This window comes from Stenella coeruleoalba (assembly GCF_951394435.1).
Source record: "Stenella coeruleoalba genome assembly, chromosome: X".
NCBI classification, from domain to species: domain Eukaryota; kingdom Metazoa; phylum Chordata; class Mammalia; order Artiodactyla; family Delphinidae; genus Stenella; species Stenella coeruleoalba.
Window position 1 is genome coordinate 54,442,152 of NC_137152.1, and position 25,724 is coordinate 54,467,875.

Below are 25,724 nucleotides of genomic sequence, written 5' to 3' on the forward strand. Positions count from 1 at the left end.
TCAAAGCACAGAAAAATTGGGAGTCGCCTAAATGTCCAGTAATAGGGGAAGAGTCAAATAAAATATAATCTACTGATGGATGTAATTTTATGTGGCCATTGAAATGATAAATATGAAAGACTGTAACACAAGAAGAGTATCTGCAATTAAGCTTTTTAAAAGAAGAATTAAAAAATATATGTATACTATGATTGCACTTATATAAACAAATATATATGTATTATACAAATTGGAAAAGCACAGAATGTGGAAAAATAAAAACAATTGTCTAGGGTTGGGAAGTTGAGGTAAATATTTTCTTTCAAATTTTGCTTTAATGTTGTCATAGTGGAATTTATTAATGTGGTTTTTATAAAAAGTTTTAAAGAAGATATGCAACAGGGTCAAGCGAAGCAGAGAAGTCAAAGAGGATGAAGGCAGAGAAAAGATCATTCAAGGTTTTGCTTATGAGGCAATTTGTGTTCTAGGTACAGAAAAGTGTAGGAAGGAAACCAGATCCAGAGAGTTAAGGGGTGACTTTGTGGTGAGGAAATGGGATTCATGATACTCTTTCCAGATATTTGAGAGTGAAATGAATAAGATGAATAGAATTTGGTTTTTGTTTGTTTGTTTTAATTTATTTATTTTGGGGTTGTGTTGGGTCTTTGTTGCTGCACACGTGCTTTCTCTAGTTGTGGCGAGTGCGGGCTACTCTTTCTTGTGGTGTGCCAGCTTCTCATTGCAGTGGCTTCTCTTGTTGTGGAGCATGGGCTCTAGGCACACGGGCTTCAGTCGTTGTGGCTCTCGGGCTCTAGAGCCCGAGGCTCAATCGTTGTGGTGCACGGGCTTAGATCCCGCAGCATGTGGGATCTTCCTGGACCAGGAGGGCTCAAACCCGTGTCCCCTGCATTGGTGGGCGGATTCTTAACCACTGCACCACCAGCGAAGTCCTAGAGTTTGTTTTTTAAGACTAGATGTAATCAGTTACAGAAGAGGCTGAAAATGAAGAGGGATACACAAAGGAAAAGGAAAGAGGGCCACTTCTTATTCTGGGACTGCCCGGAAGAAAGGGAGAAAGACAAAATCAATATAGTACAGTTATCGTGAATGAAACAGAGGGAAGCTGACATATTAGATTTTCTCCGTTTTTCAGGAGGCAAGGTAACTCTTTTTTTTTAACATCTTTATTGGAGTATAACTGCTTTACAATGGTGTGTTAGTTTCTGCTTTATAACAAAGTGAATCAGTTATACATATACATATGTTCCCACATCTCTTCCCTCTTGTGTCTCCCTCCCTCCCACCCTCCCTATCCCACTCCTCTAGCTGTCACAACGCACCGAGCTGATCTCCCTGTGTCATGCGGCTGCTTCCCACTAGCTATCTATTTTACGTTTGGTAGTGTATATATGTCCATGCCACTCTCTCACTTTGTCACAGCTTACCCTTCCCCCTCCCCATATCCTCAAGTCCATGCTTTAGTAGGTCTGTGTCTTTATTCCCGTCTTACCCCTAGGTTCTTCATGACCTTTTTTTTTCCCGTAGATTCCATATATATGTGTTAGCATATGGTATTTGCTTTTCTCTTTCTGACTTACTTCATTCTGTATGACAAACTCTAGGTCCATCCACCTCACTACAAATAACTCAATTTCGTTTCTTTTTATGGCTGAGTAATATTCCATTGTATATATGTGCCACATCTTCTTTATCCATTCATCTGATGATGGACACTTAGGTTGCTTCCAACTCCTGGCTATTGTAAATAGAGCTGCAATGAACATTTTGGTACATGACTCTTTTTGAATTATGGTTTTCTCAGGGTATATGCCCAGTAGTGGGATTGCTGGGTCGTATGGTAGTTCTATTTGATAGAAAGCCCAGAGATAAACCCACGCACATATGGTCACCTTATATTTGATAAAGGAGGCAAGAATATACAGTGGAGAAAAGACAGCCTCTTCAATAAGTGGTGCTGGGAAAACTGGACAGGTACATGTAAAAGTATGAGATTAGAACATTCCCTAACACCATACACAAAAATAAGCTCAAAATGGATTAAAGATCTAAATGTAAGGCCAGAAATTATCAAACTCTTAGAGGAAAACATAGGAAGAACACTCTATGACATAAATCACAGCAAGATCCTTTTTGACCCACCTCCTAGAGAAATGGAAATAAAAACAAAAATAAACAAATGGGACCTAATGAAACTTCAAAGCTTTTGCACAGCAAAGGAAACCATAAACAAGACCAAAAGACAACCCTCAGAATGGGAGAAAATATTTGCAAATGAAACAACTGACAAAGGATTAATCTCCAAAATTTACAAGCAGCTCATGCAGCTCAATAACAAAAAAAACAAACAACCCAATCCAAAAATGGGCAGAAGACCTAAATAGACATTTCTCCAAAGAAGATATACAGATTGCCAACAAACACATGAAAGAATGCTCAACATCATTAATCATTAGAGAAATGCAAATCAAAACTACAATGAGATATCATCTCACACCAGTCAGAATGGCCATCATCAAAAAATCTAGAAACAATAAATCCTGGAGAGGGTGTGGAGAAAAGGGAACCCTCTTGCACTGCTGGTGGGAATGTAAATTGATACAGCCACTATGGAAAAGAGTATGGAGGTTCCTTAAAAAACTACAAATAGGAGGCAAGGTAACTCTTAAGAGGTCATAGGGGAGGATGAAGTTGGGGTCTTGAGAAGGTAGAAAATACAGGAAAGAGTTGCTCTGGAATGTTCATTAGGAACTCAGCAGGCTAAGGGGAATGGGGGCTTAGATGAAGTTCTAACACATCAAGTTTCAGTGGGTCAAGCCAGCCTTGGGCTCTGACTTCACCTGCAATCCCCTCTAGTCCTAGGAGAGAGAAGACTGTCCCAAGGTGAAAGTCAAGGTGTTTAAAATTAGAGTGTGAAGGAAGGTGGCCCAAAAGTAGCAGACCACAAAGTCTGGGCAGTTAGTCTCAGTTAAGCATAGGGGACTTCAATGGACTGGAGAAATGGAAGAGCCTGGGTCAGCTGTGATGAAGAGAGCAACTTTGTTAGGTGGGGCTGGTGGATAGGAGAGGTGATAGGTGAGGAGACTGTGGTCATCAGAATAAAAGGGAGCGAGTGCCGATGAGGAACAGCATATGAAACAGTCTAGGCAGTGGCCATGAGACTGGGAGGCTAGTAAGAAGAAGGCCAGTTCATTAACTCCTAGCAGAAGGGGTCCTTGATGTCTAGAGAGGAAGAGGGAGCACTTACAAGAATGCAAAGGGGGACTCAGGGGCAGTGAAATCATTTTTTTTTTCTGCAGACCAGCCCTAACTTTACTCTCCAGAGAGACCCCTTAGAAGCCAGGAGACAAGCAAGGGATCAGAGCTAGGTCAGCAAGAGTGGGGCAAAAGGAAAGGAAGGCTGGGGACTCAAGAGACCAAAGGACTGCAAGGCAATTTTAGAGAGGGTGCCTGGAAGTGTAAGCCTACCCTTCTCACGAATGCCTTCCCAGAAACTCTTACTTCCCAAGGCTTGGGAGTTAGCTCCCCAAATTCCACACCCCACCCCCACTCCTGGAAGTCTGTAAGCACTAAGATAGTGCTGGAGAGGAGTGACTGGATGGGAAACTCTGAGGGGAGCTGTCCTAGTCCCAGCGCCTTGCCCTGTCCTCGAAGTCCTAAAACCTGATCTGAAAGAGCTGGTGAGAGATTTGTCTTTATCTAGGGTAGGAGCTAGAAAAAGGGGAGAGACCAGTGGAGAGTCAGCTCTGGGCCTCAGTCCCTGTCACCACCCCAATCTCTGCACAAACCTTCTCCACCCTTTGGTGCTGGAACTTATGCCATAGACACGAGAGCTCCTCCCTTGCGTTCTGAGCCATCCACTCTGCCTTTCATTAAGTACAGGAGAGCTGTCAAATATGTTCTCAGCAAACCTCATAAAGAAGGGCCAGTCCCATTCCTGTTCCAAAGGCCATTATCAGCTTGGGTCCTGCCCCCTGAGGCTCCTCACGGTCCCCACCCCATGGGAAGACTCAGGGCTCCCTCTCTACCTCATGGCTACCCACCATTCAACAGGACAATGCCTCTAGCTGCACATGGGGACCCTGTCAGGCAGGCTCTCTGGGACGGTGCCCTAGTTCAGCGCCTCGGTAGACAAGACTATCCTGTCTTCCAGGGGAAACCAGGGAGTGGGTGTGGGCACTACATATGTCACTTCACAGGCATTTGTGATATGCTGGTGCCCCCACTTCCTGATTCTGGCTATCACTGTCAGATGAGTCAGGCCAATACTGAGATCACCCCAGCTTCTTCACCCCTCCAGTTAAATGCTCTGGTCTGGCTGAAGGAATGCATGCTATACAAGGATATGGGGGGAGAGGGCAGGAGAAGGAGGTCTGGGGAAGATTTCCAGCAGCCTTGTAGGACCAAGAAACAGGACCAGTGGCCCCAGGAAGGGGACAGAAACAAAGAGAAAGAAGTCGAGGACGAAGAGTGGCTGCTAGTGTCTTTGGCTAAAAAGGAGAGGGCAACTGAAGGATTTAGGAGAGATGGGGTCACACGTGATTTCTCTGGCCCCTCCTAAATCTCAGGGTGAGGGCCTCTCTCCAGAGCTCAGAAAAGAGGAGAAAGCAGCCAGATAGGGTGTCACTATAAGGTTCCCTCCCCTCTGCCCTGCACTCACCCCCTTTCCTTCACTTCCCGGCTTCCGTTACAATCTATCTGCCCAAGCCGCCATCCTGGGGAGTGGCTGTCCACCTGCAGCTGCTGTCCTCAGGCAGGGACACCAGCGCCAGAGAGGAGGCAGCTGTGGGGAGCCAGGGCCTGCCACCCCTGCAGAGCTGCCGGAGCTGACGTCAATACTTGTCCCCAGTGGGCAAATAGAGCACAGGATCCAGGCAGCTATTGGCACTGGCCAGAGGCCGAGTCACTTTATAGACCATGTTGATGATGTTCAGCACCCAGCATCAGCTTCCAACAGCCTTGCATGTAATAAACGGTGCGGGTGATGTGGAAAGGCACAAAACAGACAGCAAAGACAGTCAATACCACAGCGATGGTGCGCAGCGAGCACAGACGGGAAGATAACTGGGCAGCCCCTGGCAAGGGCCGTTACAGGCGCTGGGCCATGAGCCCATAGCAGACAAGAGTGACCAGGCAGGGCACGTCAAAGAGCAGCCCCATGACTGCCGAACTGAAGTGCACGTAGTGGTCAAACACCTCAGACCGGGTGGTGTCGTGGCACAAGATGATGTCCCCCTTAGGGCTGGTGGTGACAAAGAACAAGTTGGGCACGAGGCAGCCAGCTATGACCAACCAAACTGCCAGGCAGAGAAGGCCAGCAAGGCGCGGGCAGCCCCAGCGCAGCGCCCGCAGCGGGTGGCAGATGCCCAGGTAGCGGTGTACGCTGATGCAGGTGAGGAAAAGGACACTGCAGTAGAGGTTCCAATAGAAGAGAAAGCGGATGAACTTGCAGAGCCCAGTGCCAAAGGGCCAATGGTTGCGGGCTACATAATAGTAGACGAGGGTGGGCAGCGACAGGACGTACAAAGTATCTGACAAAGCTAAGTGGAACATGTAGGTGGCTGTCGTGTCCTAAGGTCGGAGGCAAAAAAGGAAGAGCCAGATGGTCAGGGCATTGAGGCCTAGGCCCAGCGCAAACACAACTGCATAGCTCACGGGCAGCAGGATAAACTTGAACTCCTCATTAAACCGGCAGTCCAGCTCCAACTCACTGTCGTCAGGATCTGAGTGGGGGCCTAAGGCTGTGAACAGTGAGGACTCCGTACTGGTCATGGTCCCCCTAGGGGTGGAAAGGGCAGAAGTGAGGGTGACCAGATTTCCCTGGCCCCCCAGCCCTGACCTGGGGCAAAAATGCAGAGAATGGGGAGGGCAATGGTTGAAGCACAAGGGGGAGTTGAGAGGATGCATCTGGGAGTAACCTGGGTCAGCCTGGCTCCTGCCAGAGCTCCCTCGGTCCAGCCTGGGGAATAGTAGGCAGCAGGCAGTGCCAGGGCTCAGGAGGGCAGTCAGTGGGTTTGGGTCGTTCTTCTGAAGCTGACTCTGTCCTTCAGAGCTTGGTTAGCTAAAGGGGGTCAAGGCCTACCAGGACTATCCAATGTAGGAAGATACCCAGACCCAAATTGTCTCCCAACTTATCACAACAGCTGTGTCCCTGTGAAGAGGGCATCTCTCCATACAGTAACTTCTCTCCCCTGGTCCCAGTGTGTCTGAACTACAGTGATCTCTGATACCTTCCCCCAGCCTGGGCCAGCCCAGAAACCCCATCACCACCCTTACCCAAGAAACTTGGCACGTCTCCTACCTGCTCCCCTTGAAGCTGAGCCCAGCTGACTCTGTCACCCTTCCCCTTGGCAGCCAGAGGGCATATCCAAGGGGGCGGGGTTGGGCGTGGGGCCTGTACCTCCTCCCTGTCCTGGGAAATCATTAGAGCTAGAAAGGCCCATCAAGATTATCTAGTCCCACCCACTCAGTGCACCATTGGGAAACTGAGGCCCAGTGAGATGACTATTTAACGGCTCCTAAACGACTGTAGGAGAGAGTACACAAGGAAACGTCCAAGTTGACAGATGAAGAGCCAGGCCACTGGAGATAACTAAAACTGCAGGAAGATCATAGAAATCTGTATGAGCAGAAACATGGAAAATGAATGTTAGCATGGATAACACATCAAAAGATTTTAGGAAATCTAAACTACTGATATAAATCTTAACTCCATGTGCATATAATTATAAGAAATCTGTATATAGCACTTACTACATGCAAGGCACTGTTCTAAGTGCTTTGTACTTATTAATGGCCCCACAGGCTCTCTGTGATGTGGGTATCATGATTGTCCCTACCTCACTGATTAGAAAACGAAGGCACAGAAAGTTGAAGTGTTTTGCTAATTAGTGGTAGAGTCAAGATTTCAAACCCAGGAAGGCCAGCCTTTGAACCAGGCTTTAGCAATCCATAATTGCTATGCTTAGTGGCCTATCTAAGCCACTGGCCATAATCTAGGAAAGGATAAGCAAACATGTTCTGAGAGCCTATTACGTGCTTGGACCAGTTCTAGGCACTGGTAGTTCACTAACAGTAAACAAAACAGGCAAAACCTCCTACTCTAATGGAGCTTACATACCAGTGGGAGGGAAAAGATAATAAAATTAACAAGTAAAATATATAGATCATGATCATTGTTATGGAAAAAAGTAAAGGAGGGAAAGGGAATAGAGAGGGTTTCTGTTTTAAATATTAGGGTGACTTTTGAATAAGGACCAGATGGTTGTGAGGAAGAGGAAACATAGAGAAGAGGTCAGAGAGTTTGGCACAAACCAGATCATGAAGGTCCTTGGAAGCCATTGTGAGGACATCTTGGCTTTTACTTTCAGTGACTGGGAAGCCATTGAGAGTTTAGAAGAGACAAGTATCAGGATCTGATTCACATTTTAGAAAGATCCCTGGCTAGCTCTATGTTGAGAATAGACTACAGGGCTAGGGACACAGGAGGAAGATCAGATCAGAGGCCATTGCCAATAGAGATGATGGCGGCTTGGACCAGGCCGGTGAAGGTGGTGAGAAGTGGCAGATTCTGGCTAGCTTTTGAAAGTAGAGACAACAATATTTACTGATAAGGGGTATAAGACAAAGAGAGGAGTCACGAATGACTCCAAGACTTCTGGCCTGAGCAACTGGAAGAATGGACTTACACCATTGACAAAGATGGGGAAGGCTGTGAGAGGAGTAGGTGTGGGGAAACATGAGGAGCTCATTTTTCCACCTGCCAATTTCAAGATGCCTATTACGCATGTAAGAGGAGGTGGTGGGGAGGTGATTCACTCCTCCTCAAGGATGCTAGCCCACATGCTTCCCTTACAGACTCCACCCCCTCCTACATACCACCCTTCATCTCTCTCTATCACCCCAGGAGACCCTGGTCTGAATACAGCCAAGACAGTACGGACACCAAGCCTAGATGTTTGAGAGCCTAGTGCTAGGGAACATGGAATTGTCAGGAGCTCTGGGCCTAAGGCTCCTGAGGCTAACTAAGTCTCCGTGATTATGGAAGTCTTAGGCACAGGAAGCAAGCTCTGGGCCTGGAGGACTCTGAGGGTAAGGTGGGTAGTGCTCTTGGGGAGGGGGAGCAGGCTGCAGTAGAATCCAGTCTGAAGGGAGCTGGGAAACAATGGGGACTCTGAAGTGATCTTCAGATCCTGAGAATGTTGCCCAGCTGGATCCCGGGAGTGAGGGGAGGAGGCAGGGCTGTAGGGGAGGCTCTAGAATCTGGAATCTAGATCTCTTGGAAGAAGCAGAAACCTAGATGGGGGAAACCTGGAGATCCTTGCCCAGTGAGGGTGTGGTGGATAGAAGGTAGGCGTGGAGAAAGCACTCATAGCCTGAATCCTGGACAGCTGATCACTGTGATTTTGCACAAAAGGCTCAGGTGTTTGGAGCCAGACAGACCTGAATTCAAACCCTTGTTCTTCCATGTATTAGTTGTGTCACCCTGGATACCTCTTCATGACTGAATTTCCTCATGAGTGAAATGGGGTCAATAATACCAACCTTTTAGGGTTTTCTGAATACTGAATTGGTTAATAGATGTGAAAACACTTTGTAAACCGTAAAATGCTGCTAATCTGTAAAGTACTTTGTATTATTTACTTTGCTCCCGGGGTGAAGCTGGCCTCTTCAGAGGAGGACAAGTGTGATCTGAAGCTTGGCATACACCCAAGGGGACATTCCAGTGTCCACTAAACTAGAGAAGCCCCAGGAGGAGCCAGCTTCCTGCTCCTATTGCTTCAAGCTGGTTTAGCTCTGCCAGGTTTCTGCCAGTCCCTGGACGCAGCTGCAGCTGCCAACGCTGCCACCACTGCCGCCCAGTGGCTACTTCAGGAAAAGCCCTCTCCCAACATTCCCCAACCAGAAGCTAGCTTCCGCTGACGTCACCTGGGCCAAAAGGAATGCATGCCTTCTGAAAGGCTGCAGACCAGACCCCTCTCTCCTGTGAAACTCTTCCTCACTTTCATTTCTGTGACTTTACTCTGATTCTCCTATTCCTCTGGATGTTCCTTCTGACCCCTTCCCTGGCTCCTTTTTGTCCTCCTTCCTCCAAATGTGACCCTTCCGCAACACTTACTTCCAGATCTCTTCTCTCCTCTCCTCCTTCTCCATTCCTCCACTGTTTCTTTCTCTCTCCTTCTCTCCCTCTCTCTCTCCATCCACTCTCATGATTTAACTTACAAGTTATGAATAATTATAATGACCAATGAGATTCCAGCATACAAATCTCCCTCCGATCAAAATTTCTCTTCAATTGCCTAGGTTTTCTTTATGAAGTGAAAAGACGAGGTCGCCTGCTGAAAGTAAGGTGTAGTGTGGAGTGGAATAAGACAATCCTCACAGGCTTGATGGAAAGGAGCAGTAACCTGAAATCCTTGACAATCCAAATTTACTAATAAAATCATGGGAAAGTGACTGGTTCCATATAATTGTACCCAAGTTATTGTTGTCCAGGTGTCTTTTCTATAGCGTTCCCTTTTAGTCTTTCTAAATGTCTGTTCTTTATCTCCAACAAGGCTGTTAACAACTTTAGACTAGAGACCAGTACCACTGTGTCCGGTACCTAGGACAGCAGGGGAAGTCTCTGTTTCTACCATTTGATTTGTCTGCCTCCTCTCCATCCTCCCGCACTGAGCCAGTACCGTTGTGCAGATCCCACTTAACTCTGCTGGTATGCTGTCAGCTGCAATAACAGAAAATGCCAACTCAGTTGACTTTAAAATAAGGAAATGTATTGTCTAGCATCTAAGTCCAGGAGCAGGGAGTTTTCGAGTTGATTAATTCAACAGTTCAACGATGTCATTCAAAAAATCCTGATTCTTTCCATCTTTCTGATCAGCACCCCTCAGCCTGCTGCTCAGCAACTCTCATGGTCACAAGGTGGCTGTTGCATTTTAGGCATTGCATCCAAACATGGAAATACCACTGACAAAAGGAGAGGAAGGCCTCTCTTCCTGTGTGTTTATTTTTATCACTCAGGAAACCTTTCCCAGAATCTCCCTACCATGCTTCCCCCCATGTCTCAGTGGCCTGAGTTTCATCATGCCTATAACTAAACCAACCACTGGCAAAAAGGATGAAATGACCATGACTGGCTGAGAGGAGCAGAGAGCCAGGTGGAGGAGGGTGGGGTACATAAAAAAGTGGGGATTCTGTCCACAAGAAGGAAGGGAGACATGCCTATTGAGTTGATAAACAATCCTGTCTGCTAGGATCCCTTATGGAATAACCAGCCCTTCCTCACTCAGCTATCCGGTCATCACTTCCAAACTGGAAGGACTGTCTGGGAATATCACTGGGGTGTGCAGAGTGAGGGTGGGTAAGGACCTGAAGATACCTCTCCCATCAATCTATCACAGGGGCCAGACACTTCACCTTTAGAGAGGCACTCCTTTGCCTTCTTACTCTTGCCTCCTCATAAAATGCAAATACTCTTGATCAAAATAAAACTATGGTGTCTCTCTTTGGGAGACTACTAACTGGAAAGGGACACAAGGGAATTTTGTGGGGAGCTAGAAATGTTCTATAACTTGATCTGGGTGGTGGTTACATGTATGTATACATAGGTGTAGTAGTTTCTTATTGCTGCTGTAAAAAATGACCACAGACTTGGTGCCTTACAACGCCATTTATTCTCTTACAGCTCTGGAGGTCAGAAGTCCAAGATCAGGTTCACTGGGCCAAAATCAAGGTATGAGCAGGGCTATGCCTGAACTGTGACAGCCACTCGGCAACCATGAGGGACTATAGGGAAGAATCTGTGTCCTTGCCTTTTCCAGTTTCTAGAGCTGCATTCCTCCATCTTCAAAGCCCAGACATAGCATCTGGCTGCAGTCCTCATATTGCCTTCTGTCTCTGCAGTTAAATCTCCCTCTATATCCCTCTGCTTCCCTCTTATAAACAGACTAGTGATTACATTTAGGGCCCGCCCGGATGATCCAAAATAGTCTTCCCCTCTCAAGATCCTAAATTTAATCACATCTGCAAAGTCCTGTTTTGCCATATAAGGTAACATTTATTGGTTCCAGGGATTAGGACCTGATATCCTTGGGGACGCATTATTCAGCCTTCCACAGTAGGTAAAAATTCATCAAGCTGTGCAATTAAAATTTGTGCATTTTACTTTTGCTAAATTATACCTCCGGCAAGAAATGCACATACTCCAGGAAAAGAGAGAATGGTTTAAGTTCAATCATAATAATGAATTAAAGGCCTATGAGATCTACCTCCTGTTGAGAGTACCATGGGCCTGAGTTGAAAGAGGGGCTAAGCTTCAAGTGTGGGTCTGAAGACAAAAATGGGTTGAAGGCTAGTCCAAAAGTACATTCATTCTGACTTTTCACCTTCTCCATAGACACCAACCTTCTCTGCAGAGTCTGGGCTTCTAGCTGTAGCTGAAAATCCCTGAGAAGGAGAGAGTTACAATGACTAAAAGCCAAGGCCCTGGGGTGCATACTAACAAGGAATGGCAAAGGCTAACTCGGTTATTTGGGCAAAGAGATTATAGGACAGCTAGCTCTCCAGTGCCCACAGTGGGGGGTGGGAGATAGGGAAGGCCCAGCCCCCTGAGCCACGGACATAGTCACCCTCTGAGGAATGGACACGCTGTCGTGGAGGGTTGAGGGCTGCATCTATGGATAGATACTAAAGCGCAGCCGGCACTATGGTGAGGTGAGGTGGTGTAGGGTCCTGTATCCCCAGAGCTTGGATATCCTGTCTCTACATCCCTCATGTTCATGAAGCCTGGGCCTGGGCCCTATGAGAAGGACATCCAAGAAAGGAAGATTACTTTTGTTGCTACCATTGTGGGGAGTCCTGGCAGCTGCAGGACAGAAATATCTCTAATTCCATGAGTGGTCATATGAGGCGAGGGAAGCTGCTTAGAGCCTATAGCGTGGACTTAGTTTTAGGGATTGGAGAGAGTCAAGGGCTGGGGGGCAGGAAAGGTTTACTTCAGGTGGGGGTGATATAGATGTCAATTGCTTTTTCCATCCACAGGCAACATCCTGCCCAGAGAACCTGCCCCTGGGCCAAGAATCCTTTGTTACCTTCCTCTCCAACAAGAAAAGAAGTTCAAGGCTCACAGACATGTGCACACAGCTCAACACACTCAGCCTCCCCTGCCCTACCCGACCCGCATGTACGGGAGATTGACTCCTGCTGTGCACATAAGCTGGGATAATCGGGTCTCTAAACATCACTTCAAGAGTCCCAAGTCCTAAGGAGTGGGGGGCTGGGGAAGGGGTGCTCTTTCCCATACCTTTGGCTTTTGTGTGGCCTGTAATAGTTGATCAAGAGATATAGAAAGACTGGAATGTGACACAAGGCTCTCCTTTCAGAATCACAAAGGCCTATGCTTTGAGCCCTCCTATTTCTATCTCTCACATTGCTTTTCTTTTAATGTCCCAGAGTCCCCTTTGATCCCGGTCCTCAGGTTCAAGGCCTCACAAGGCCAAAACCTTGTAGTTCCCTTTCTCAAGCTCCCCTGACTTTAACACCATCAGATTCAACCCCTGACTCCGGCCCTGTCCCAGCAGCAAGAGCCTGCTAATCTTTTAGCCACTAATCTTTTAGCCACTAATCTGCTTTCCAAACTCTTGGCACCTGAGCTATTTATAAAGCAGTATTTCATGCCCCCCCAGAACCCTATTCTTCTCCCCTGACCCCCACCAATCTAAAAACTCAGAGGACCTTGGGTATAAGAGGTTGGGGAGGCGAGCATAGTGACCAGAGCTGGAGACGGATGTGAGCTTCATCTTCCTCCCCAGGTAAGAGTCCAAAGTCTTCTATTTCCAGCCCATACTAGGCCCCATATCCCCTGCCCTTAGCACCCCCATCAGTATATCAAGAAGCACTTGAAGGGCACCTTTCCTGACACAGCTGACAGGCACTCAGGCTGAGAGACCCTGGGGGAGACCTCTGGAAGCTCCCCTAAGTTCACCCCTCAAGCCAGATCTAATACACATCAAAGAAAAGCATTAGAGAGATGTCTTCCTCTCTCTAAGTATCCCTACTCCAAGGCTTAGCACCTGGGGACATGGATGGAGATAAGGGTGGGAAAATCTGGGGAGGGTGATGAGAGCGATGAATAGGTTCAAGGAAGGCTTTCAACCCCCATACAGGTTTCTGCCACCAACAACCACGAGCATTAGGGTACCAACCTTTTCTCTCCCGCAAATTTCTCCTTTCTTAGCTGAGTGTTAAGGCCACCGTGAAGTGAACTCAGGATCAGAATCCATTGCAGGAGCAAAGCCAGAGTCTGGGTTTTGTTCATTCATTCATTCATTCATTCGTGTATCTAACAAACATGTCTTGGTGCCTACCGTGTGCCAGGTGATGTTCAGACTCATCCAGTCCAATTCTCCTCATACTTTCCTGGATGGAGGCCTTTCTCCAGACAAATTTCTTCTCTCAAAAGGCTCTCAAGAGTGCCCCAGCTATTTCAAAAAGCCTCTCTCTTTCTGGAGAAAAGACAGTATGGTTAGTCAACAATTCATAAAAACTAGGGAAGGTTTTTTCCAATGTCCAGGATAGTTGAGATTATGGCTGAATAAGTAACCTTGGCACGAGGGAGAATAGGAAGCGTGGATGGTGGTGAGGTGTCTATCTAAGAAGAAAAGGTTTCATCCCACTAGGTGTGTCTGGATGGTATACCAGAGCCAGGTAAGGAGAATAGGGACCAAATGATTGAGCCTTCCCCCTTCTTTCCCTTTTGCCAGAAAAGGCTCAACAACAACGCCATGGCCAACATATCCAGGTAAGTAAGAACTCCTAATTCTCTGAATCTGTGACTTGTCACTTACCCAAACCCAAGTACTTGCCTTTGGGGTGAAGGGGTTTGCAACCTCTCCCCAACTTGTGTCTTGGACTCTATCCCAACTGCCTCCACCTTTGTGTCATTTCGCTCTCCCTGGGCCTCTTCTTTTTTTCTTTTCCAGCTCTTCCCCAATCCCACCAGTAAGATTTATTTATTATTTATTTATTTTTGGCTGCGTTGGGTCTTAGTTGCGGCACGTGGAATCTTGGTTGCGGCACGCAGACTTCTCTCTAGTTGTGGCGTGTGGGTTTTCTCTTCTCCAGTTGTGGAGTGCAAGCTCCAGGGCACATGGGCTCTGTAGTTGTGGCGCACGGGGTCCAGAGTGTGTGGGCTCTGTAGCTTGTGGCACTCGGGCTCTCTTGTTGAGGCCCGAGAGCTCAGTAGTTGTGGCACACAGGCTTAGTTGCCCCAAGGCATGTGGGATCTTAGTTCCCTCACCAGGGATCGAACCTGCGTCCCCTGCATTGTAAGGTGGATTCTTTACCACTGGACCTCCAGAGAAGTCCCTGGGCCTCTTCTTCTAATCCTAGAAATATTTCCTTTTCTCCCCCACTTCCCTTTCTCTTCTTCTCCCCTTCCCTTCTCTTCCAATCCCCCTCCCTATCCTCTGATTTTCTCCTCATAGGGTATTTAAGAAGACCTGCTCCAATGGCAAGGTGAGAGAACCTGGCCCAGCTGGGCAAATAAGAGGGCAAAAGGGATAGGTGGGTACGTCCTTCAAGGTCTCAGGGGTTTGGGTTGGGGGCTTCAGGGGAATCTTTTCAAAGATGATTATGAGAATAACATGGGAGGTTGTTCCACAACAGCTCTCCATCTACCTGGGGAAACGGGACTTCGTGGACCATGTGGACATGGTGGAACCCATTGGTCAGTGAGTCCAAAAAGGGAAAGAGCCCGGGGAGAAGGGAATGGGGGTGAGGGAGTAAAAGAAAGCCAAGAAAGGACCATGCAGAAGAGGAGGCCAATTAAAGAGAAAAATGGGAGGAACCATTCAGGGGTCAACTTCTGTTTCATAGTCTGAGGACCTTTCCTGACCAGAGGGCCATCTCTCCCCCTCTCCACAGATGGTGTAGTCCTGGTTGACCCTGATTACTTAAAAGGTCGAAAGAGTAAGTAAAAATCCTTGTTGGTCTGTGTATGTGCCAGGAACCCCAACCCAAAATGTTACACATGCCAGGCAAGTAACCTGAATGAGTGGAGTGGACGTGTGGACCAGAAGGGTATAAGAAAATATAAAAGTAGTGGGAACTGTGAATGTCTTGTCTGGTGGAGGCTAACCACTGAGAATTTCAGCCCAGTGTGGCCAGATTTTCCAATTGTTAAAGAGGAACTGGAAATGAAACTCAGAATACAACCTTGAGAGGCCCAAAGTCTGAAAAGATTCTAGTGCCCCTTCCCCAAATGATATTCAAAATAGATATATTTCTAAACATAAATGAAATTTTGTTTTTCAAGATCACACAAAATTTACATGTGTGCTGAAATTAAGTCTTTTTCTAAAATTTCTGATTTTCTCCATTACTGTTGGTGGTGCCTCTGCTTAGGCTGCCCATGGAAAGATCCAGTACACCAGAAATCCATATTTTAATGCAAATTTCCTGATTTTCAAATGTTGGCAACTAATTAAAAGATTTTTAAAGGCCTGGATAAATCAAAAAACTTTATTTTTCCATAGGCTGGATGTGACCTTCAGCCTGCCACTTTGCATTTGCTTTTTCCTTTAATTGCATATGTCTTTTCATATCTCCTTTGTGTAGGGAAACCCATTTTTTCCATTAAAAAAATCCCAAACAAAGAAACAAACAAAACAATAACTACAGCAAGTAACAGCAAGCGACATTGCTCTGGCCACAGGATTATATATCCAGATTACACTGAAATATTGTTTTGCCACTTTTTTTTCCTTTTAATTCTTACACTGTGATCCAATTAGACTGAAAATTGGGTTTGATTTGAAAAAGGCTCAGAATAAATTGATGAATACTAGTTCATATGTAACCTTTAGATACTGTGGAATAAACCAGACTTAGTCGCTCAGATTAAACAGTGCAGATAAGCAGTCCACCCAGTTTTAAATAGCAGAGGAACTTTGGGGTGTGGCCAGTAAATTAACCAACTTATTTAAGACTCTCAATTACTCTGTAGTTCTAAAACCTAAATCATTTTTTCACAGTCCTACAAAGTCTTCAGAATAACCTACAGAAAGAAATCTTTAGTTGAATAAATGCATGTCAAGCCAGGAATAAGATGTGTTTTTTCCTTTAATTCTAATCTTCTTCATGTCCCTTAGTAGTTTTATATTATTATTCATTTAAGTTGTATATATTTAAGTTTATTCCTTAGCTACTGTATATGTTTTGTTACTTTTATGAAGATAATCTTATTTGCATCATATTTTCAAATATGCTTTTTTTTCCTTTTGAGGTGCATTTGTTGATGTGAAATATGCTTACGCTACACCCTGAATGAAAAAGGCTGGTTGTAGGGCAATATATGTGGTTGTGCGAATGAAGTGCGGTTTAACAAAAATTGATGTGGGATCTCTCTGTATTATTTCTTACAACTGCATGTGATGATCTCAAAATAAAATGTTTCATTTAAAAAAGGCAATGAGAGAGAAGTCAATAGCTAAGGTGGCCTTATGTTTAATTATAGAAACAAAGTTGGGAAGCAAATGCAACAGAAATTAACAGCAGTTATCTCTGGAATATGATGTATGATGGCAGGGCTTTGATTCTCTTTGTGTTTTCTGATTGCCACACAATTAATATGTATTGTTTATATAATAAACACAAATATAAATTAATAACTTTAGAATAGATGTTGAATTAAAAAAAAATAAAAACAAGCTATTTCCTAACACACTAAAAAAAGGATGATTCTAAACTGCCAGAGAGCCAATAAGGTCTTGGGGGTGGGGTGATGCCCTCCCCACATGCCACAGCGGGATGTGACAGAACAATTCATCTGATTAACACCTTTACCTCAGGGGCTATTAGATACCCTTCTGCCTGGTCTCACCTGATCTTTTTCTGTCTTATTTCTCATCTCTTTCATTTCCTCCCTTCCATTGCTTCCTTCCAGCCACCTCTTTTCCTCTTTTTCTCATCTTCTCTGTTTTTTCCTTTCCTTTGACCCCTCTTTCCTTTTCCTTTTCTTTCTCTCTCCCTTTCCCACTTTTATTGGCATAATTGGGAACCAAGGTGAATTTAATTTGTTGTATCTTTTGAAAATTGTTAAGTTTGTCTTCATTGTAGAAATATTAGAAAGTACAGATGAAGGAGAAAAAGACTGTAATCCTCTCACCCAGAGATAATCACTAATATTTCACTTCATGTTTTCTGAGCAAAAATATCTATATTTTTATTAAAAATACTATATTATAAATAACATTTTCTAATCTTTTTTACCTATGCAATATGTAAAAATCTATAAAGTTTTAAGTTGCCTAGTAGTATATTGTATGGGTGTACCATAATATATTTAGCCAACTTCAATCTTTGGACATTTTTTGCTATGATAAACAACCCCATAAAGTACATGCTTGTATGTATTTCTTTTCATACTTGTCCAATTATTTCTTTAGACTAAATGCCTAGAAAAGGAATGAATGACCAAAGGGCAGTCACACATTTTTAAAGGTTTCTATTGCCAAATTGCCCTTTAAAATGGTTGTACCAATTAACTCTCCCTCCTGCAGGGTATGAAGTTGCCCATTGCCCCAGTCATTATAAACACTACCATTATCATTACTTTCAGTCTTTGTTGTATCTTTTGAATATAGATTCATTTTCTTTGCTTGCTTGTAATTTTAAAAGCAGATAATCTGGCTGTTTGTTGTTTTGATCTCTTAAAAACACAAAAATGACTTGCTTTCTACTAGTGTGTGGCTCTTGGTAGTTTTCTTTTCTTTGGGTCAGGGCTCCTGATTAAAAGTAAGATTCCCCACCCCTGTTCTAAATCTTTCCTTCCCTCAGTCTCTGTCACTGTCTTTGGACAGCTATCTTTCTGTACCCCATCCCACACCACTAGTGCACTCAAGTGACTTTCTATTTGCCCCTAATCTGAGGTACTAGCTGCAATGTATAAGTTCATTTATAACTGTTCCACTTTTCTAATATTCCCGTGATCGTCACCATCATCATCCACATCTAATTTAAATTTCCAAAGGGATTTCTCATACATCAACTCCTTACAACCATCCTATGAGTTAAGTTGGGCACATACGAGACTGGGCTTTGGAGTCAGGCCTGAGTTGAAATCCTGGGTTGTCACTTAGCTGCTCTGAGCTCATTTTCTCTACCTGTAAAGTGGAGGTAATAATACTTCAGAGGATTATTGTGAGGTCCAAATAACATATGTAGAGCTCTCAGTGCAGTCCTATTATTGACAGGTGAAATAATTGAGGCTCAGACAACTCGAGGGACTTATGCAAGTCATATTCAAGCCCAAGTATTCTGACCCTAGAGAATTATGTAATGAATACCCTGTACTCACCACCTAGCTTTAAAAAGAATCACAGAATCAAACTGAAGTCTCCTGTGTATCCTTCCCTAATCCCATACTCCTTCCTCCCTCCCTCCTTTTCTTCCTGCCTCCACCGCAGATAATTACTATCCTGAATTTGATGTTTATTACTCCCATGATGTTTCTATACTTCTACTCTATATTTATATATCAGTGAGTGACTTTGGTACTGTTCTACATGCTTTTCAACTTTACGTACATGGTATCAGATTGTGCATATCATCGTGCAGCTAGCATTTTTTACTCAATAGTTTTTGAGACTTAACCATGTTAATACATGGAGTTTAGTTCATTTATTTTAACCTCAGTTTAGTATTCCATGATATGAATATACCACAACTGTTTACCCATTCTCCCATTGATAGGTATTTAAATCATTTCCAATCTTATGCTATGACAAACGTTGACGCAATGAACATTCTCATAGGTATCTCCTTATAGACATGAGCAAGACTTCCTCTAAATTCGTCTTAGATCATAAGATATGAGAAGATTCAGCTTTACTGGATAGTGCCCAACAGTTTTCCAAAGTGGTTGTACTGATTTGTTAGCAATTTTTTTTCTGCATTCCCTTGACCAACTACAAATCTCTAGGTCCTTGAATTTTCTATTGTATCAGTCTTAACATCTTACTGGTTTCCTCATTAATTGAATTGTCCTCTGTAAAAAAGTAAATAAATAAACCTAGGGACTCTGAGAGAAAAAAAAAGTGGTTGTACTAATGTATATTCCCACCACAGTGTGTAATGAACCCCATTGCTCCACATCTGGAGCACTACTCAACACATAGTGCTGTCAGACTTTAAAGTTTTTGACAATATGATGGCTGTGAAGTGTTATCACATTGTGGGTTTTTAAAAATTATTTATTTATTTATTTGGCTGTGCTGGGTCTTAGTTGCCGCATGCAGGATCTTCGTTGTGGCATGCGGGATTTTTTTTTAGTTGCAGCATGCAGGATCTTTTAGTTGCGGCATGTGAACTCTGTTTTTTTTTTGTTTTTTTTTTTTCCCGGTATGCGGGCCTCTCACTGTTGTGGCCTCTCCCGTTGTGGAGCACAGGCTCCGGACGTGCAGGCTCAGCGGCCATGGCTCACGGGCCCAGCCGCTCTGCGGCGTGTGGGATCTTCCCGGACCGGGGCATGAACCCGTGTCCCCTGTATCGGCAGGCGGACTCTCAACCACTGCGCCACCAGGGAAGCCCCATGTGAACTCTTAGTTGTGGCATGTGGGATCTAGTTCCCTGACCAGGAATCGAACCCAGGTCCCCTGCATTGGGAGCACAGAGCCTTAACCACGGGACCACCAGGGAAGTCCTCTCACTGTGGTTTTAATTTGTACTTATCTGATTATCATTAGACTGGACATGTTTTCATACCTTATTGGCCATTCTGTTTTGCTCTTCTGTGCAGAGTCTATTCATAAACTTTGCACACTTTTATATTGGGCTGTTTTCATTTTTATTACTGATTTGTGGGAGTTCTTTATGTATTATGAACACTAAACTTTTGTTTGTTATATGTGTTGCAAGTATTTCCTCTCAGGCTTTTGCTTGTTTCATTATTTATAAAGACACTTAATGTAAAGAACTTTTAAATTTTACTATAGTCAAATGTATTGATCCTTTTCTTTATGGCCATACTGTTTTGATCATATTACATTGTCTCTCCATGTCTTCCTCTGAGCTATTTAAGATCTCCTTTCCCCCTCAGGTCTGACAGGTCACTCTCTTCCTCCTTTGCCTGCAGTGTTTGTCATGTTGACGTGTGCCTTTCGCTATGGCCATGATGACTTGGATGTGACTGGTCTGACGTTCCGCAAAGATCTGTATGTACAGGTCCAGCAAGTGGTCCCAGCTGAGCACAGCAGCCCCCAGGGGCCCCTCACAGTCCTGCAGGAGCGACTGCTGCACAAGCTGGGGGACAATGCCTACCCTTTTACCCTGCAGGTACTGACCCCAAGTCCCGGGTAAGGCTTCCAGGGAAGATTAAGAAAGGAAGCTAAAGAAGGAGAACAGAGGAAAGGGGTCCCTGTTTCTTCTGTTTGCTGACCTCCTTCTGATCTTTTAGATGGTTGTCAACCTGCCCTGTTCGGTGACACTGCAGCCAGGTCCTGATGATACAGGGAAGGTGAGGTCTGGGTTCTGAAAAAGAGGGACAGGGGGATAAATGGACAAGACTAGAGAAAGGGACAGTTAAGGGACGGGATCAGACATTTCCTTATAAACCCATGAGGAAGGGAGGGGTAGTGTCAGAAATGAGTTCTTCTTGCTCCTGCCCCTTTGCAGGCCTGTGGTGTTGACTTTGAAGTGAAGAGTTTCTGTGCTGAAAACCTGGAGGAGAAAGTCTCCAAGAGGTATTTCTTTGGTCCTCTCCAAAATCCCTGCCTCCGGCCTGTGCCAGAAAACAGATCTTGCTCTCAGGACAGAAACAGCCCTACTTCTAACCTCTGTAGCACTGTCACCACCAACTCAGATGCCCAGTTCTGATTTCCCTCTGACTCCTCTTCTTTGCTCTAGGGCAAGGGTCAGCAAACTTTCCTGTAAAAGGCCAAAAAAGAAATATTCAGGCTTTGTGAGCAATGTAGTTTTTGTTGTAACTACTCAGCTGTGCCACTGTAGCATGAGAACAGCCATAGGCAGTACGTAAATGAACGAGCGTGGCTTTATTTATGGACACTGAAATTTGAATTTTACATAATTTCCACATGTCATGAAATATTATTGTGGATTTCTTTTCAACCATTAAAAAATGTAATAACCATTCTTAGTTTGCAGGCCATACAGAAACAGGAAGCAGGCCAGATTTGGCCACTGAGCCATAGTTTGCTGACCTGTGGTCTAGATACCTACCTTGAGGGTCCAGAGGAGTTCTCTGACAGAGGCCTCCCACCACCTCCCCTCCCCAAGCAAGGACTGGGCTATGGGGTTAGCATGAGAAAGGTCTGTGGGTCCTAAGGAGACATTCTGGCTGTCCCCTTGGCCTCTACTTAGAGACTCTGTGCGGCTGGTGATTCGGAAAATCCAGTTTGCACCCCTGGAGCCAGGCCCTGGTCCCTGGGCCCAGACTGTTCGCCGCTTCCTTCTGTCAGCTCAGCCCCTACAACTCCAGGCCTGGATGGACAGGGAGGTTTGTCACCCCCATTTAATGCCCCCTACCTTGCAACCCCTCTGACACCCTTTCTTCATTGATCTCCTATTTGGGAAGACAAGGGTGGAAGCCAGGGTGACAAAAGCACTGAGGAAACAAATTCTAGGCCTTGATCTGGGTGTTCTCCCTCCAGTCTTATAATGGGCCTCTCCTCCTGCTTCAGGTTCACTACCACGGCAAATCCATCACTGTCAACGTTTCCATCAACAACTGCACCAACAAGGTCATCAAAAAGATTAAGATTTCAGGTGAGCTTCTTTTCCTATCCCCCGCACCTGGTCCCAAATCCAGAGGTCTTTTTCCAGAACTCTGCCCCACTTACCCAGTCTGCATTCTTCTAGGCTTTCCCTCCATTGCAGGCTTATCAGAACATGTATCTCTGTTTGTCCATATGCACATCTTAGTATATCATGAGTAATGTGCCCATGTACAAGGGCAGCAAGTTGGGGTCTCGAGGATGACTGACTAATTGTAGTCATGTGTTTTTCCCGGCTCTTCAGTTGACCAGATCACAGATGTCATCCTGTATTCACTAGACAAGTACACCAAGACCGTGTTCGTTCAGGAGTTCATGTGAGCTGGCGCTGGGGCCTGGGTCAGAGAGCCAAGGGATAGGGTGGTGGGACGAGGGCCGGGGTCTGGAGGCAGAGGAGGGGGTTGGGGAAAGAAGGAAGTGGAGAAGAGCCCAGGACTGAGGAACATCAAGGTGAGGGTTGATGTGGAAAGAGGGAGGGATTCTCAAGAGAGCTGGAGGGGGGATACCACAAGAGGATCATCAAGTCCTGAGAGAGGGCAGAGGCATAAGTATTTCCCACCAGAGTGAATTGTTCCCACTCTCCACAGTCAGACATGCCAGCTCTCTTGGATACTCCAGTAGTTTCATGGAATCGTGCAAAAAACTCTTGGGAATGAGAATCACTTAGTTGGCAAGCCTAGCTTAAGTTCATCTCTTCTTTTCCTTTGAAAGGGAGACTATAGCTGCTAACTCCACCTTCTCCAAGAGCTTTGCAGTAACCCCACTCCTGGCTGCCAACTGTCAGAAACAGGGCCTGGCACTGGATGGCAAATTCAAGCATGGTGATACCAATCTGGCCTCTAGCACGATGTAAGCTCAAATGTAACTCCCAACCTTCATTTTCTACCCCCAACCCATTCTGTGTGCTATATGTACAGTTATGAGGTTTCACCTCCAATGAAGCCTACCTGTTTTTAAAAATGTCCCTAGGTCAGTGTTCAGAGCTGCCTCCAGGCAAGAGGGCTGACAGTAAGCTAAATAATACCCATGGGACCAATGGCAGGCTTAGGTCATAGGCAACAAGAAAGGAAAAAGTGGAAAGGAAAAATTCCTTATGTTGTATAATATTTCACAGCTCATAAAGGTCTTACGTATGGTACTGTTATCTTCATATGAATCCCATTAAAGTAGGCTGGATATGTATTCTTATTCTACTTTACACTTAACGACCCTGAGGCTCAGAGAGATGAAGGAACTTGTCCAAGCTTGCGTAGCTAATAAGTGGCAGAGATGGAAAAGATTCTATCACATGTCATCTGGCTCTAACACTGCGATCTCTACAGCAGCTACTCTCTAGTGAAGATAGAAGTTCAATGCAAGACAGATGAGAAATGGAGAGAAAAGAGGACAAAAAGAAGAAAAATATGATAGGAATTGATATAATTCTACCAAATCATTCATTTGGTCCTATGCCTAACACTTGGAGGCCCTAGTGTAAGATGTATCTCCCACCAAAAGCCATCTGCCACCATCTAACAAGCATCAATTCCCACTGCCTTTCCCTATGCCTTATTAATCATGTTGCTATGGACTATTATTGCTTGAAAGAGCCTGAGAAATCATACAAACAGCATTATTTTACAGATAGAGGATCAGCATCCCAGGGCAATGAAGAGACTTTCCCAAGATCATATAGTTTTCTGTGCCTTATTTTTCAATCAGTGGGTTTTCATTGAACACCTGTTACATGCTTATTCCTATGCTAAGCAATGTGGGAGGATACAAAGACGTTTAAGACAGTCTCTGCCTTCAGCCAATTTACAGCCTAAACGGAGAACAAAGAGGAATTTAAATGCAATCTAACAGTTAAATGTTAGTACGTGTGGTTCAGACTACAAATCCAATAGAAGTTAATAGAAGCCAGCACAGCTGGAGAGGGCTTCCTAAAGGAGACAGAAGGAGCTAGAGCTTGAAGAAGGTGTTGGATCTGGATAGCAACAGAGGAAGAAAAGAGTGTTCCGGGTTGGGAACATAGCCTGTGCAAAGGCTAGAAGGTAGGAATCTGCATGGCACGTTCTGATGATGGAGAGAGCATGGGTCCACTTAGGTTGTATCCCAGGTGTTAGGGAGTTAGGGCAGGAAGGTTAGATTGTTAAGGGTCATGAAAGCCAAGCAGTGTAGTAGTCATATTCAGAGAGGTAGGCTCCTGAGCAGAGGGTGACCTGGTAAAACTGGATCTGAGGAACAGAAGTGTGGTCCCAATGAGTAGGAGATCAGAGCCTGGGAGCCCTGTCAGATGACAAAAGGTGCACTGAATGAATTAACCCCCAGCCCCTCCCCTCCAAACACACAACAATGAATACTACCACCTCCAGTCTTCGACCAGGAATGGACAAGGAACTGCTGGGGATCCTGGTGTCCTACAAAGTCAGAGTCAACCTGATGGTGTCCTGTGGAGGGTGAGTAAGAGTGCAGGGTCTGTCTGGGCAGGGGCTGGGGAGCCACTTCTGTTTTCCTCCCAGTTGGACTGACCCACTCAAGCTATTCCCCACCCCTTCTCCTGGACCAGTTTCCCAAACCTGTGAGCTCCACGAACAAGCCACCTTCCCTTCCAGAAACCCATTCTGTGGTTGAGTTGGCCTTACAATCCTTCATTCCCTTGCAAAATTAGGTTGCTACTAACCATTTCCAGCTGCTAATTTTAGGGTGTCATTCTACCCTCAGCATCCTAGGTGACCTGACAGCCAGGTAAGACACTGTGGGGAGGGGGAACTGGGGCAAGAAGGGGAGGATGCGATCAGGAGACCAAAAGAATGACACAGGAGAATCTAAGGGCATCCCAGGACTGAAAAATTGAGGGAGAGGTTCAGGGAGTGGCCTTGGAGGGAAATCTGTAACTCTACCTTGGGATCCTTGCAGTGATGTTGGCGTGGAGCTGCCCTTGATCCTGATGCATCCAAAGCCATCGAACGGTGAGTGACCAGGTGGGACTCACAGGAACAGTGGTCCCAAGGGTTGGGGACCAAGCAGTTCTGATCTCATGAATCGAGGACTGGCAGTTTGGGTAGAGATTGAATAGCAATAGGTAGGTTGGGTGTCTAGGTTTTCAGGGGAAGTTGTGTGTGTGTGTGTGTGTGTGTGTGTGTGTGTGTATTGTGTATATGGGAGGGAGAGGGTTAAAAAGGGAGAGGAATGAGTAACAGGACATTTCTTCAGGGAACTTATCAGCTTCAATCCATATTTCCTTCCCTCTCCATGCTTGCTACAGAGGCTGCTAGGTAAGAAAATGTGAGGCCTGGAAACCTCGCCCCCCTTTCCCCACTGCCACTCTCCATTTTATGACGATGGAAATGGAAAAAAGCTTCCCTGGAGTGTTGCTTTCAATAGGTGTGCAGTGGAAACATATGGTTTAGCTTCGTGTCATAGTTCAGTGCTTTTCATACGCCCCCCTCTTTCCCTTTTTGCGTCCCCCGCCCTCCACCTCCTGCTCTTCTCCCAATCGTCCTTCCCCCTCATCCCTTCCAGTTTTCTTTTTCCTTCCCCCAGCGCCTCCTCACCCTAACTTCTCCCGTCTTTCATTCTCCCATCCCTTCCCTCCTTCCCACCCTCCATTCTTATTTTCCCTCTGGCCCTCATGGGGGCTTTTGTGTTGGCAGACTGGGGAGGACACAAAGGAAACAAGCCAGTGTGATCCAAGTGGGGCGGGGGCAGCTGAGAGGCGGTGAGGATCGGAGTTGGGAAACAGGGAAGGGATCACTTCTCTGGGATCAGGAAACGGGAGTGGATGTGGAAGACGCTCACACAGCTGTTCCTAACCCTCCATTTCCCTCTGCTGCTTCTGCAAGCTCTGAGGACATAGTCATCGAGGAGTTCGCTCAGCAGCAGCCCGGCAGAGAGGAGAGCCAGGAGGCTTTGGCGGCTGAGGGGGATGAGGGCACCTGAGTGCCTGGCTCGGGTGCC

The 25,724-nt window shown here is 45.6% G+C and overlaps 2 protein-coding genes across 2 annotated transcripts; one reads left to right on the plus strand and one right to left on the minus strand.

Annotated features, from left to right (window-relative positions):
• Window positions 1-4,691: 4,691 nt before the first annotated feature.
• P2RY4 (pyrimidinergic receptor P2Y4) lies at window positions 4,692-5,769 on the minus strand (the record flags this gene model as incomplete). Its single annotated transcript, XM_079910968.1, is given in 6 exon segments — window positions 4,692-4,829; window positions 4,833-4,942; window positions 4,945-4,962; window positions 4,965-5,085; window positions 5,089-5,568; window positions 5,572-5,769. Coding segments are annotated over 6 exon segments (1,065 nt in total).
• Window positions 5,770-7,520: 1,751 nt separating this feature from the next.
• On the plus strand, window positions 7,521-25,706 carry ARR3 (arrestin 3; the record flags this gene model as incomplete). Its single annotated transcript, XM_079910969.1, has 17 exons — window positions 7,521-7,550; window positions 13,758-13,795; window positions 14,481-14,511; window positions 14,662-14,722; window positions 14,920-14,964; window positions 20,129-20,328; window positions 20,450-20,509; window positions 20,668-20,735; window positions 21,373-21,508; window positions 21,693-21,777; window positions 22,030-22,102; window positions 22,497-22,634; window positions 24,140-24,223; window positions 24,489-24,512; window positions 24,684-24,736; window positions 25,033-25,042; window positions 25,421-25,706. 17 exons carry the CDS (start codon window positions 7,521-7,523, stop codon window positions 25,704-25,706), a joined length of 1,422 nt encoding a protein of 473 aa, XP_079767095.1.
• Window positions 25,707-25,724: the final 18 nt, after the last annotated feature.